At 47.7% G+C, this 12,712-nt stretch overlaps 1 protein-coding gene across 1 annotated transcript in view; it reads left to right on the plus strand.

Moving 5' to 3' along the window:
* PDE5A (phosphodiesterase 5A) overlaps nucleotides 1-12,712 on the plus strand; it is a gene marked incomplete in the record, with an annotated part of 312,739 nt that overhangs the window by 190,229 nt on the left and 109,798 nt on the right. Inside the window, 1 exon segment of the mRNA XM_029586150.1 lies at nucleotides 7,018-7,077. Within this exon segment, the coding sequence (XP_029442010.1) occupies nucleotides 7,018-7,077 (60 nt within the window).

Genomic DNA, 12,712 nt, shown 5'->3' on the forward strand with positions numbered 1-12,712 from the left:
CTGGCAACCTCCGTATCAATGCCTCATCTAGCAGATTACATCTCGGTGTCTCCATCTTTGGCCTCCACCCCTCCACAGACAGGTTGGAGAGGCGCAACCATGGTGGCTGCTCACTGGTTGCCAGAGGGCCGCCACAGCAAGAGGTAGCATCTTCCCTGCCCTAGGAGATGGGGATCTGGCCCCCAGATTACCCCCATTACCCCAGAAGATTAAGTTGATTAGAGATGTGCTATATGTTTGTGTATATGCGAGTGTATATGTGTCTGATTCCTGTTTGGAGAGATGGTTTTGCTATATTTTATAGTTAATTAGTGCTCTTGTGTCCTACCCCATCACAGGAGATGTAAAGAGGAGTCTGGGGGAGTGTACAGAAAACTCCCTCAGGCTACCTTAAAGGACCGGGCAACGCAGTCCCGCCCGGTCTTCCTTAAGGTTGAGGCCTGAGGACCTCAGGGCCCAGAAGAGTTAGAGAGGCCCCAGGAAGCAGGGAGAGACTGACCATGTACCAGAACCTGTTAGGGTTAAAGGTGAGCTGCAGTATCGGGCCGATGCTATACCGAACACACACTTGTCCATATTCCCAGATGCAAAATGGGGGTCAGCGCGTCCAAAGCACGCGTTCAGTCACGCTCGTGGGTAACAGCGCTCATCACGTGCAGATGCATGTTGATGAGGCTGCTATTCATTCCCCTTCCATGCAAAAAAAAAAAAAAAATGCGCACCTGAGGAACACATTTTTACTCTCAAAAATGAGCGCCAGTTCTGGAGCTGGCGTTAAGCCTTGAGGAGCCCAAAAAATGTACAGAAAAGCGGAAAATACTGCTTTACTGTACTTCCTCCGACTTAATGTCGTGGAGGAACTAAAACATGAGAAATGTCCCCAATAAAAAAAACAAACAAACCGTGTGCCGGCAGTCAGACGCTCTAAGATCGAGCATGCGCTTACCTGAGTGGCTGACGATTACCTCAGGAGGCCCTGCAGGCGCGAGGCTTCCCTCCTTTTTTCCGCGGCAGCCCATTAGTATTTAGCATTGGGCGCCCCGAAGCGGTGGAAATAAAATAAAAATAAATAAATAGTAAATAAAATGCACCTAAAGAGCAGCCAGAGTCTGCCTCCTGTTTCCTCTGGCTCTTCCCAAGCCGCTGCGCTCGAGTTACCACAAGGAGATTGTATTAGAAGGACTGCTTTCTGCTTCGTTTCTTTTCATTTATACGAGATTTCTAGCTGGAAGAATTTCTTGCATATAATTTGTTATACAAATTGTGGCGCTGATGGTGCCCCTGGTGGCAGGTCCTCAGCGGTGACTTCGGGTTTGGGGCTAATTATCAAGGACGGCTTCCACAAAGTCCTTTATAGCAGATCCCTTCCTGAAGTCTCTCCCCCGAGACAGGAGTAGAGGATAAACCATAAGGCAAGGAGGCTATGGGTCAGCACCACTTGTGAGGGCAGGCCCTCTTACAACCAGGCCCCTGAGACCAAACTTCCCTCATTCTCCACTAGAGTAAGGGTCACCCCCCTGGCAGCCCTTTTACATAACATATTACATCCAGGCAGAAGCTTCTTATGTACTGAAGTTTATTAATTAAACCAAACTCCACAGAAAGGAAAAACACTCAACTTAACAAGCATTACCCACCAAGCTTCTCCCTCTGAGTTTCTAGCATTCGTTCCCCTGCACAACATGTGGGCAAAGTAGGCTTTTCCCCCAGTACATTCTAACCTGGTACTGAAACCTGCCCCACTGCAGGGACCTCTCCTTAGGCCAGCTGCCAGGTCCTCATTACCTCTTTCCCTCCAGCTGCCTTAATTAAGTAAAACAACTCTTCTCCCTGCCACAAGCTCCCCGGGCTGTGCAGTTCTAAAAACCATCTGTAGAGCTGACTCACGGCTCGATACTGTGACGTGCGGTTGAAGATTTCCCGTCCGTAACGCTCTGTGAGCGCACAATTCGGACGCGTAAGGCGATCCAGCGATCCAGTCTCCAGTTTCACGCGTCCTTAGCGCTTCTTAAAAGAGACGCATAACCCTTTCCGCACCCAGCATGTATATGATATGTAAATGAACGAATTAGCTGTATAATGAGGGAATTAGCTATTCCCCTCCGATACTGTGACGCGTGCTCAGATTATCTCCTTTGTAACCCGCTATTTTGCCGCGTCCTTAACCTGTTAGTTTACCGCCTACCCTCTACTTGGTGTTAGTGTGGTGTTTGAAAATTAAAACGGGAATAAAGTGTAAAAATGGGGGTAAAACCAAAGGCAGTAAAGTGTAAAAAACCATGGACGACCTCCATATTAACATTGCAGCGTAAGTTGTTTATATATAGGTATAAATACCTGTCACTTTCCCAATCCCCCAGGCGCCCGTTCATCCAGGCGGCGGCGGGCGGGTGGGCGTGCATTCATCCAGGCGGCGGCGGTGGGAGCCGGCGGGAGGGTGGGCGCGTGTTTATCCGGGAGCCGGCGGGCGGGTGGGCGCGCATTCATCCAGGCGGAGGGAGCCGGCGGCGAAAGCGGCCTCCGGCAGCCCCCGCCGGCAGTGAATGAATGCGCGCCTGTGCGATTTCAGCGCTCAAGGCGACGTCAAGCGTCATGACGTCACACCTTGAGCGCCGAAGTTGCACAGGCGCGCATTCATTCACTGCCGGCGGGGGCTGCCTGAGGCCGCTTTCGCCGCCGGCTCCCGCCGCCGCCTGGATGACCGCGCGCCTGGGGGATTGGGAAAGTGACAGGTATTTATACACATATATATAAACAACTTACGCTGCAATGTTAATATGGAGGTCGTCCATGGTTTTTTACACTTTACTCCCTTTGGTTTTACCCCCATTTTTTACACTTTATTCCCGTTTTAATTTTCGCCCTGCGCCTTGCTTCGGGAGGGGGGGAACCATCCACTTCATTTGAAATGACAGGTACCAGCGCACCCAGGATACTGTATAGGCGCTGTATTAGCGCCTATACAGTAAAATGGGTTGCGCGGGCCTAACCTTCGCCTAAGGCTTCGCAGACGCGGCATGCATTTGCATGCAATTAGAAGAGAGTATCGAGCGATAGGTGAAGAGAACTGTGCGTGCGGGGAACGAGGGTGCGCCCGGCACTGCCGCACTCTTTCTACCGCGGCCTTAGAGTATCGATCTGTTAGCTTTTTACTGGAAAAGGTCTGCCTGGGCACCATCCCCCAGCCTCAGGCTTTAGATCTTACTTGCCTTCTCTCCTCTTCTCGTTGGAGGGCTACTCTATGTCCAGATAGAGTGCCCCTCCCTAGGAAGAAACCGCCCTTGTGTTTCCCTGCCCCCAACCCTTCCTGAGGCTGACTACCAGGGCACCTGGGAAATGTAGTTTCCTTCCTGCTAGGTATCCAGGAAAACACCCAGTTACAGCACAGATACTCCGCTCTGGCTCAACTCATCACAAAATATAGAAAATAAAGTAAATCAAAAGGGAATGTTAAAGTTAGAATATAAGAAATTTCCATACTGGCTCAGACTGAGGGTCCATCAAGCCCAGTATCCTGTGACCAATCCAAATCACAACTACCTGGCAAGTACCAAAAAATTGAGTATATTTCATGCTACTACGTAATGCCAGCAGCAAGCAGAGGTTATTCCCTATTGATTGATAGCATTTATGGACTTCTCCTCTGGGAACTTATCCAAACCTTTTTTAAACCCACTTCCCTAACCACATCCTCCGGCAATGAATTCCAGAGCTTAATTGTACGTTGAGTGAAATAATTTTCTCAAAATTGTTTTAATTGTGCTACTTGCTAACTTCATGGAGTGCCTCATAGTCATTGCATTATCCAAAAGAGTAAATAACCAATTCACATTTACCCATTCAAGTCCTTTCATATCCCCTCTCAGCCATCTCTTCTCCAAGCTGTACAGCCCTAACCTCTTTAGCCTTTCCTTACAGGGGAGCCGTTCCATCCCCTTTATCATTTTGGTTGATCTTCTCTGTACCTTCTCCATCACAACTATATGTTTTTTGAAATGCGACGACCAGATCTGCACACAATATTCAAGGTGCAGTCTAAACACTGAGCAGTACAAAGAACATAAGAAATTGCCATGCTGGGTCAGACCAAGGGTCCATCAAGCCCAGCATCCTGTTTCCAACAGAGGCCAATCCAGACCACAAGAACCTGGCAAGTACCCAAACACTAAGAAGATCCCATGCTACTGATGCATTATGACATTTTCCGTTTTATTCACTATTCCCTTCCTAATAATTCCTAACATTCTGTTTGCTTTTTTGACTGCCGCAGCACACTGAGCCGATGATTTCAATGTGTTATCTACTATGACACCTAGATCTCTCTCTTGGGTTGTAGCACCTAATATGGAACCCAACATCGTGTAATTATAGCAAGGGTTATTTTTCCCTATATGCAACACCTTGCACTTATCCACATTAAATTTCATCTGCCATTTGGATGCCCAATCTTCCAGTCTCACAAGGTCTTCCTGCAATTTATCACAATCTGCTTGTGATTTAACTACTCTGAACAATTTTGTGTCACCTGCAAATTTGATTCTCACTCGTCGTATTCCTTTCCAGATCATTTATAAATATACTAGCCGTTAAGCCCGTAACAACGGACTACATTAACATTGTTTTTTCGGTTCATTTCCTTCCCCCTCATTCTCCCTCCCACCTCCCCTCCCCTCCCCATTCTCCCTCTCACCTCCCCCCTCTAGTCTCCCTCCCTCTCCCCTCAGTCACTCCCTTGTGTTTTTTCCCTGTACTTGCCGTTCATGTGCAGACTCAGCTTTCTGCTGTGCATGCGCCAGCCGTCCCAGCTCCCCCCCCCGACGTCGGAAGGACGGTCGCTCTGCATTATGGGCCTCAAATCAGCACTTCCGTCGGAAGGGAGCCCAGACCATCCGCGCATGCGCAGCCCGTCGGTCCCAGCCGCTCTCTACTGCGCATTTGCGGCACGTCGGTCCGGGCTCCCTTATAGATATGATTGAAAAGCACCAGTCCAAGTACAGATCCCTGAGGCACTCCACTGTTTACCCTTTTCCACTGAGAAAATTGACCATTTAATCATACTCTCTGTTTCCTGTCTTTTAACCAGTTTGTAATCCACGAAAGGACATCGCCTCCTATCCCATGACTTTTTACATTTCCTAGAAGCCTCTTATGAGGAACTTTATCAAACGCCTTCTGAAAATCCAAGTATACTATATCTACTGGTTCACCTTTATCCACATGTTTATTAATCCCTTCAAAAAAATGAAGCAGATTTGTGAGGCAAGACTTCCCTTGGGTAAATCCACGCTGGCTGTGTCCCATTAAACCATGTCTTTCTATATGTTCTGTGATTTTATTCTTTAGAATAGATTACAAATTTTTCCCAGAACTGAAGTCAGGCTCACTTGTCTATAGTTTCCCGGACCACTTCTGGAGCCCTTTTTAAATATCAGAGTTACATTGGCCACCTTCCAGTCTTCATGTACAATGGATGATTTCAATGATAGGTTACAAATTATTTGTAATAGATCTGAAACTTCATTTTTGAGTTCTTTCAGAACCCTGGGTTGTAGACCATCTGGTCTACTGATTTGCTATTCTTCAGTTTGTCAGTCTGGCCTACCACATCTTCCAGATTCACCATGATTTGGTTCAGTTCATTTGAATGATTACCCTTGAAAACCTTCTCCAGAATGGGTGTCCTTGCCAACATCCTCATCAGTAAACAACAAAGCAAAGAAATAATTTAGTCTTTCCATGATGGCCTGATCTTCCCTACGTACTCCTTTAACCCCTCGATAATCTAATGATTCAACTGACTCCCTTGCAGATTTCCTGCTTTGGATATATTTTAAAAAGTTATTATGAGTTTTTGCCTTTATGGCCAACTTCTTTTCAAATTCTCTCTTTGCCTGTCTTATCAATGTCTTACATTTAACTTGCCAATGTTTATGCTTTTTCCTATTTTCTTCAGATGGATCCTTCTTCCAGTTTTTGAAGGAAGATCTTTTGGCTAAAATAGCCTCTTTCACCTCTTTCACCATACCTTTTAACCATAATGGCAATATTTTGGCCTTCCTTCCACTTTTCTTAATGACTGGAATACATCTGTTCTGAAATTTTCTTGTTTGATCTACATCAAGATGCAATGAAAAATACTAAATCCAGAAACCCTTCCCCTCTTCCCTCTAGCCCAATGGCACAAGGTTTCATCCTGGCACTTAATATCCTAGTATTATAAAGCTCCATTAATAAGATATTGGGAGATCCGTTCAGTCACCTCCATTATTCCCCATACCTCTCACCCATTCTGCCACTAAAGGTGAAGAGGGACATTTCCAGTTGGTTGATACAAGCTTTCTGCCCGCAATCAAAAGTTCAGAATCAACCTGAAATGATTTTGACAATGAGACCACCATGTCATGTAGAAGGCCAAAGATACTTCCATAATCCGTCTCTGGTAGCCACGAATAAATGCATAATTTATGATTTCTTTAGGTGCTAAGTTGAGCAAGACCTTGAGGCTCAGTGGTGAGCATCTCTTAGTGACTTTGACCATGATGGGTCTCACTGATCATTTAATGTCCACACTGTTACCTCAAGTAATGCCTATGCTAGGGACACATGACTAACCTGCTGACTAGAACATTTTTATTCATAGGATTAATTCACTTGCCAGTTATTGAAACTTATGCAGTTTGGATGCCATTGATGAGCTATGATGCCATTCACTCCAGAGGTGGCTGCATATATATTCTGAAATGTTAAACGTTAAATGCACTGTGATTCATATTCTCTTTGCTACTATCTGAGTAGTGACTCCAGGTTTCAAGGCCCCAGACTGGACTCGGTGGTTACAGCCCTAACAGCAGCGATACAGAGAAGACTGGGTTAACCAGTACAGAGAGGCTTAGAAGGACAGTCTCCCGGGTCTTGGAGTCTGTACAGATTGTTGCAGGGCTTGGAGGTGGGGCATGGGGAACTTAAACTGAAGCTTTGATGCTAGAACACAGCTTTCTATTGCTTCTTTCCTTCTAGGTGCTCTCGTATCATGCATCTGCAACCGAGGAAGACACGAGGGAGCTGCAGGTAACAGCGGTAAAAGACGTTTTCTTCATCTTTTCAAATAATTTCTAGGAGAGGTGAGCTGCAAAAAGAGGAATTTCCAGGGAAAACAATATTAAAAACAGGAATAGAAGCCCTGCTACCACTTCACCGAACATAGAGATGTCTGCTACAGGGAGTAGGTGTCCTTCTGTCATAGGACATACCATAGAGATGTCTGCTACAGGGAGTAGGTGTCCTTCTGTCATAGGTCATACCATAGAGATGTCTGCTATAGGGAGTAGGTGTCCTTCTGTCATAGGACATACCATAGAGATGTCTGCTATAGGGAGTAGGTGTCCTTCTGTCATAGGACATACCATAGAGATGTCTGCTATAGGGAGTAGGTGTTCTTCTGTCATAGGTCATACCATAGAGATGTCTGCTATAGGGAGTAGGTGTCCTTCTGTCATAGGACATACCATAGAGATGTCTGCTATAGGGAGTAGGTGTCCTTCTGTCATAGGACATACCATAGAGATGTCTGCTATAGGGAGTAGGTGTCCTTCTGTCATAGGACATACCATAGAGATGTCTGCTACAGGGAGTAGGTGTCCTTCTGTCATAGGACATACCATAGAGATGTCTGCTATAGGGAGTAGGTGTCCTTCTGTCATAGGACATACCATAGAGATGTCTGCTACAGGGAGTAGGTGTCCTTCTGTCATAGGGCATACCATAGAGATGTCTGCTACAGGGAGTAGGTGTCCTTCTGTCATAGGACATACCATAGAGATGTCTGCTATAGGGAGTAGGTGTCCTTCTGTCATAGGACATACCATAGAGATGTCTGCTATAGGGAGTAGGTGTCCTTCTGTCATAGGGCATACCATAGAGATGTCTGCTATAGGGAGTAGGTGTTCTTCTGTCATAGGACATACCATAGAGATGTCTGCTATAGGGAGTAGGTGTCCTTCTGTCATAGGACATACCATAGAGATGTCTGCTATAGGGAGTAGGTGTCCTTCTGTCATAGGACATACCATAGAGATGTCTGCTATAGGGGTTGGGTGTTCCTTTTATCACTGCACATAATCTAGAGATGTCTATGATAGGGGTCAGTATCTCTATTATTATTGCACATACTCTAGAGATGTCTGCTATAGAGGTTTGGCACCTACTGTAGAGATGTCAGCTATAGGAGTCAAGAAATGTGAAATTGTCTAGCACAAAAGTGAACCAGGATTGTTGCAAAGCATCTGGGGAAAACCTCATATGGTGCCTTAGATGGGCTACATATACTCCAACCCCACAATAGTGGATGATGGATATGTTTTAATAATTGGTTAGGGGTCAGCATCCCTTCTATCTCTGCACATAATATAGAGATGTCTTCTCTAGGGGTTGATGTTCCTTCTATCACTGCATATACTGTAGAGATGTCTGTCTGCTATAGGGGATCAGGGTCCCTTCTATCACTGCACAGAACATAGAGATGTTGGGTGTACCTTTATCACTGTATATTGTAGAGATGTCTGCTATAGGGGGTCAGTAACCCCTCTATCACTGCATATACTCTAGAGATGTCTTCCATAGGGGTCGGGTGTTTCTTTTATTACTGCACATACTCCAGAGATGTCTTCTATAGGGATTGGGTGTTCCTTTTATTACTGCACATATTGTTGAAATGTCTGCTATAGGGTTTGGGTATTCCTTTTATCACTACAGATACTGTAGAGTTGTCTGCTATAGGCTATGGGTGTTCCTTTTATTACTGCACATACTGTAGAGATGTCTGCTATAGGGGTCAGTATCCCTTCTTTCAATGTACATACTCTAGAGATGTCTGGCGCTATAGGGGTAGCTGCAGATAACACAGAGATGGATGCTATAGGGATCGGGTGTTCCTTTTAACACTGCAGATACTGTAGAGATGTCTGCTATAGGGGTCAGTATCCCTTCTTTCAATGTACATACTCTAGAGATGTCCGGCGCTATAGGGGTAGCTGCAGATAACACAGAGATGGATGCTATAGGGATCGGGTGTTCCTTTTAACACTGCAGATACTGTAGAGATGTCAGCTATAGGGGATCAGTATCCCTATCACTGCAAATCAACCGAGTTGATTTGATTTGTATCAAGAAAGTCTGTATATCAACTTCCAAGAGGTCTTCCCAGCCTGCACCAAGGAGGTCCTTCTAAAGGCAGAGGAATTACTACCGTGCTGCCCCTTGGTCTCGACCAAGCACACAAGTGCTAGGGGCAGATCTCAGCAGCTACAGAGTCCAAGGTCCCAGCCAGCACCCTGCTATAGGGTTTTGACTGGCTGTGAGGCAGCATAAGCCAATGGTCTCGGCCAGTTCTGGAGGACCTGCTGGTTGGAGACTGGCTCCGCGTCTTTGTGGACCTGTGGCCAACCATGACTTCAGATCAATGGGTCCTGTCCATCTGGCACGACTACAGAATGAATCTCATGGCTGTTCTGCCGGATTCTTTCCATGCCCCCTTTTGGGTCCCATCTTGCACCCAGATTTGCCCCTAGCAGAACTCTCTGCCCTTCTAGCGGCCAGGGGGTAGACCCCGTTCCTCAGGAGCAGCAGAGATGGGGGGTTTTACTCCCATTGTTTTTTGATTCCAAAGAAAACAGGAGGTCTCTATCCCATCTTTGATCTGTGAGCCTTGAACAAATTTCTCAAAAGAGAAACGTTCAAGCTGGTATCCTTGGGCACCTTGATTCCCCTCTTGCAAAGAGGAGACTGGCTGTGCTCTCTCGACCTGAAAGACGCTTACACCCACATTGAGATCTTTCCCAGTCACAGGAAGTATCTTCGCTTTGTGGTGGGCCACCAGCATTTTCAGTACCTCATACTCCCGCTTGGCTTTTGCGCCAAGAGTCTTCACAAAGTGCTTGGCCATGGTGGGTGCCTACCTATGTCAGGTAGGGATCCAGGTCTTTCCATACCTGGACAACTTGCTGGTCAACAGCGGCACTCAGACAGGAGCATTGCAGTTGCTATGCGGGCCTATTCAGGTATTGGAATACTTGGGGGTTTTTAATCAATTACCCAAATTCCCATCTCCAACTGTCGCCATGGCTGGATTTCATAGGGGCAAAGGCCTTTTTGCCCTACGACTGTGTGAGGGAACTGCGGTCTCTAGCAGAGGAGGTCCAACAAAGCCAACTGGTGTATGCAGTGCATATGTTGCAGCTTCTGGGCACATGGCTGTGACCGTCCATGTCACCCCTTTCACCCATCTGTATATGCACTGAGCCCAGTGGTCCCCGCGCTCTCAGTGGCAGCAGGCTGCCCAAGACTTTCAGGTCTACATCCGGATTCCCCCTTCTCTCAGGGCTTCCCTGTCTTGGTGGAGATCCCCATCCACTCTGGAGTGGGGTATACCATTTCAGGCTCCTCCGACCCAGATTGTGCTTACTACAGATGCGTCTCACCTGGGGTGGGGAGCCCACATAGAAGCCTCCACACCCAAGGTTTCTGGACTGCTCAAAAATCTTGGTGTCAGATAAACTTCTTGGAGCTGCGAGAGATCCGGTATGCACTTTAGGCCTTCCGAGATCGGCTATCCAACGAAATGGTCCTCATTCGGACAGACAACCAAGTAATCATGTGGTATATCAATAAGCGGGGAGGGGGGGGAGGCACCAGGTCCTTCCTCCTCTGTCAGGAGGCGTTACAGATCTGGACCTGGGTGCTGTCTCAGAGAATGTTGCTCCAGTCTGTGTACTTGGCCGGAGGAAGAGAACACCCTGGCGGACAGACTGAGTTGCATCTTCCAGCGCCATGAGTGGTCTCTGAAGCAGGAGGTGGCAGATTGGATCTTCCATCTCTGGGGAACCCCGGATGTGGATCTATTTGCCTCTCCCTGCAACAGGAAGGTCCCTCAGTACTGTTCCCTGTCCAGGTCAGATGGCAAGCCAGCCACGAACGCCTTTGCCTTTCACTAGGGGATAGGCCTTCTGTACGCGTATCCTCTGGTATCAAAGAACCTCCTGAAGCTTTGCCAGGACCGGGGGACTATGATCCTCATAGCCCCCTATTGACCGAGACAGATTTAGTTCCTGCTCTTGTGGAGTCTCTCCAGACAGGGTCCAATCCATCTTGGGACTGACCCAGACCTCCTTACACAGGATCAGGGCAGGCTGTGCCACCCCAACCTCTGGGCCCTGTCCCTCATGGCCTGGATGTTGAATGGTTGATCTTGCAGCCTCTGGACCTCCCAGAGGAGGCATCTCAAATCCTTGTGGCTTCCAGAAAGCCTTCCATGAGGAAGTTTTATGCATTGAAATGAGGAGGTTTATTGTCTGGTGTGAACAGAAGGGCCTCAACCCTTTCTCCTGCCCAACCCAGGACCTTCTGACTTATCTGCTGCAGCTCTCTGAGGCTGGACAAGACCAACTCAGTTCTAGTGCATCTGAGTACCATAGGTGCTTACCACCGTGGGGTGGATGGTTTGCCCATCTCAGTGCAGCTGATAGTAGGGCAGTTCATGCGTGGGTTGCTTCAACTGCAGCCTCCCCTACGGTGTCTCCAGCGGTGTCCTGGGACCTTAACGTGGTATTGGCTCGACTGATGAAACCACCGTTTGAGCTGCTGAATTCCTCTACTCTCAAGTAGTTGACCTGGAAAATCATATTCTTGGTAGCAATCACGTTGGCGCACAAAGTCCATGAACTCCATGCCTTGGTGACTTATCCATCTTACACAAGGCTTTTCCATGACAGGGTGGGGCTGCACACCCACCCCAAGTTCCTAATGAAGGTGGTAACTGATTTCCATCTTAACCAATCCATTGTCCTGCCCACTTTCTTCCCTAGGCCTAATTCCAACTAAGGGGAAAGGGCACTGCACACACTCGATTGTAAGAGGGCCTTGGCCTTCATCCTGGACCGGATTGGCAGGCTATAGGCGGTCCACCCAGCTATTTGTCCAACAGGCTAGGGGTGGCTGTGGCTAAGCAGACTCTTTCCACCTGACTAGCAGACTGCATCTCCTGCTATGCCCGGGTGGGACTGCAACTAGGGGCCACTGGACAGGGACGGCCGCTAGGACAGCCGTTTCGGCCAGTCTGTCCTCAGGAATCTCTTCCAGCTGTGAACGCTGCCTAAGGCTCCTGGTTTGGGTTCAGACTGTCCCTGCTGTTACTACCACCACCTTGGTTGTTGTGCCCATTGGCACCTGGTTTGGTGCTTGTTGGTCCCATTATTTTTCGGGTCCAGTCTGTAGCGAGGGATTCACCCATGTGAGGACTAACATCCTGCTGTCCTAGGAGAACACCTGTTACAGGTGTCACTGGATTAATTCACCTGCTGCTGTAGCTTTTGCACTGTATGGGAAGGACAGCACTGAATTACTGCACACTCTTGTGTGTTGCATGTAGAGCAGGCGCTCCCAAATATTCTAGGTGTATGGATCTGTTATCTACCTCCAAAAGATTTGGGATCCCCTTAAGCCCACCCTATCACTCCTCCTCTCTCCCTCCAAGCTCATCCCCACCACTCTCCCTCTCCCATCCCACTCTAAGCCCATTGCCATCAGGCTAGCTCTCTCCTCCATGACTTCCTCCTCTACCACCCATCCTAGGCTTTCTCTTTTCCTCCCAGCCCATCTCCACTAGATTCTTCTTCCTTCTCCTCCCTCATCTTATCGCTGCTGTTGCACCAGTGATTTC

This window comes from Rhinatrema bivittatum, chromosome 1, assembly GCF_901001135.1.
Source record: "Rhinatrema bivittatum chromosome 1, aRhiBiv1.1, whole genome shotgun sequence".
In the NCBI taxonomy this organism is placed as follows: Eukaryota; Metazoa; Chordata; class Amphibia; order Gymnophiona; family Rhinatrematidae; genus Rhinatrema; species Rhinatrema bivittatum.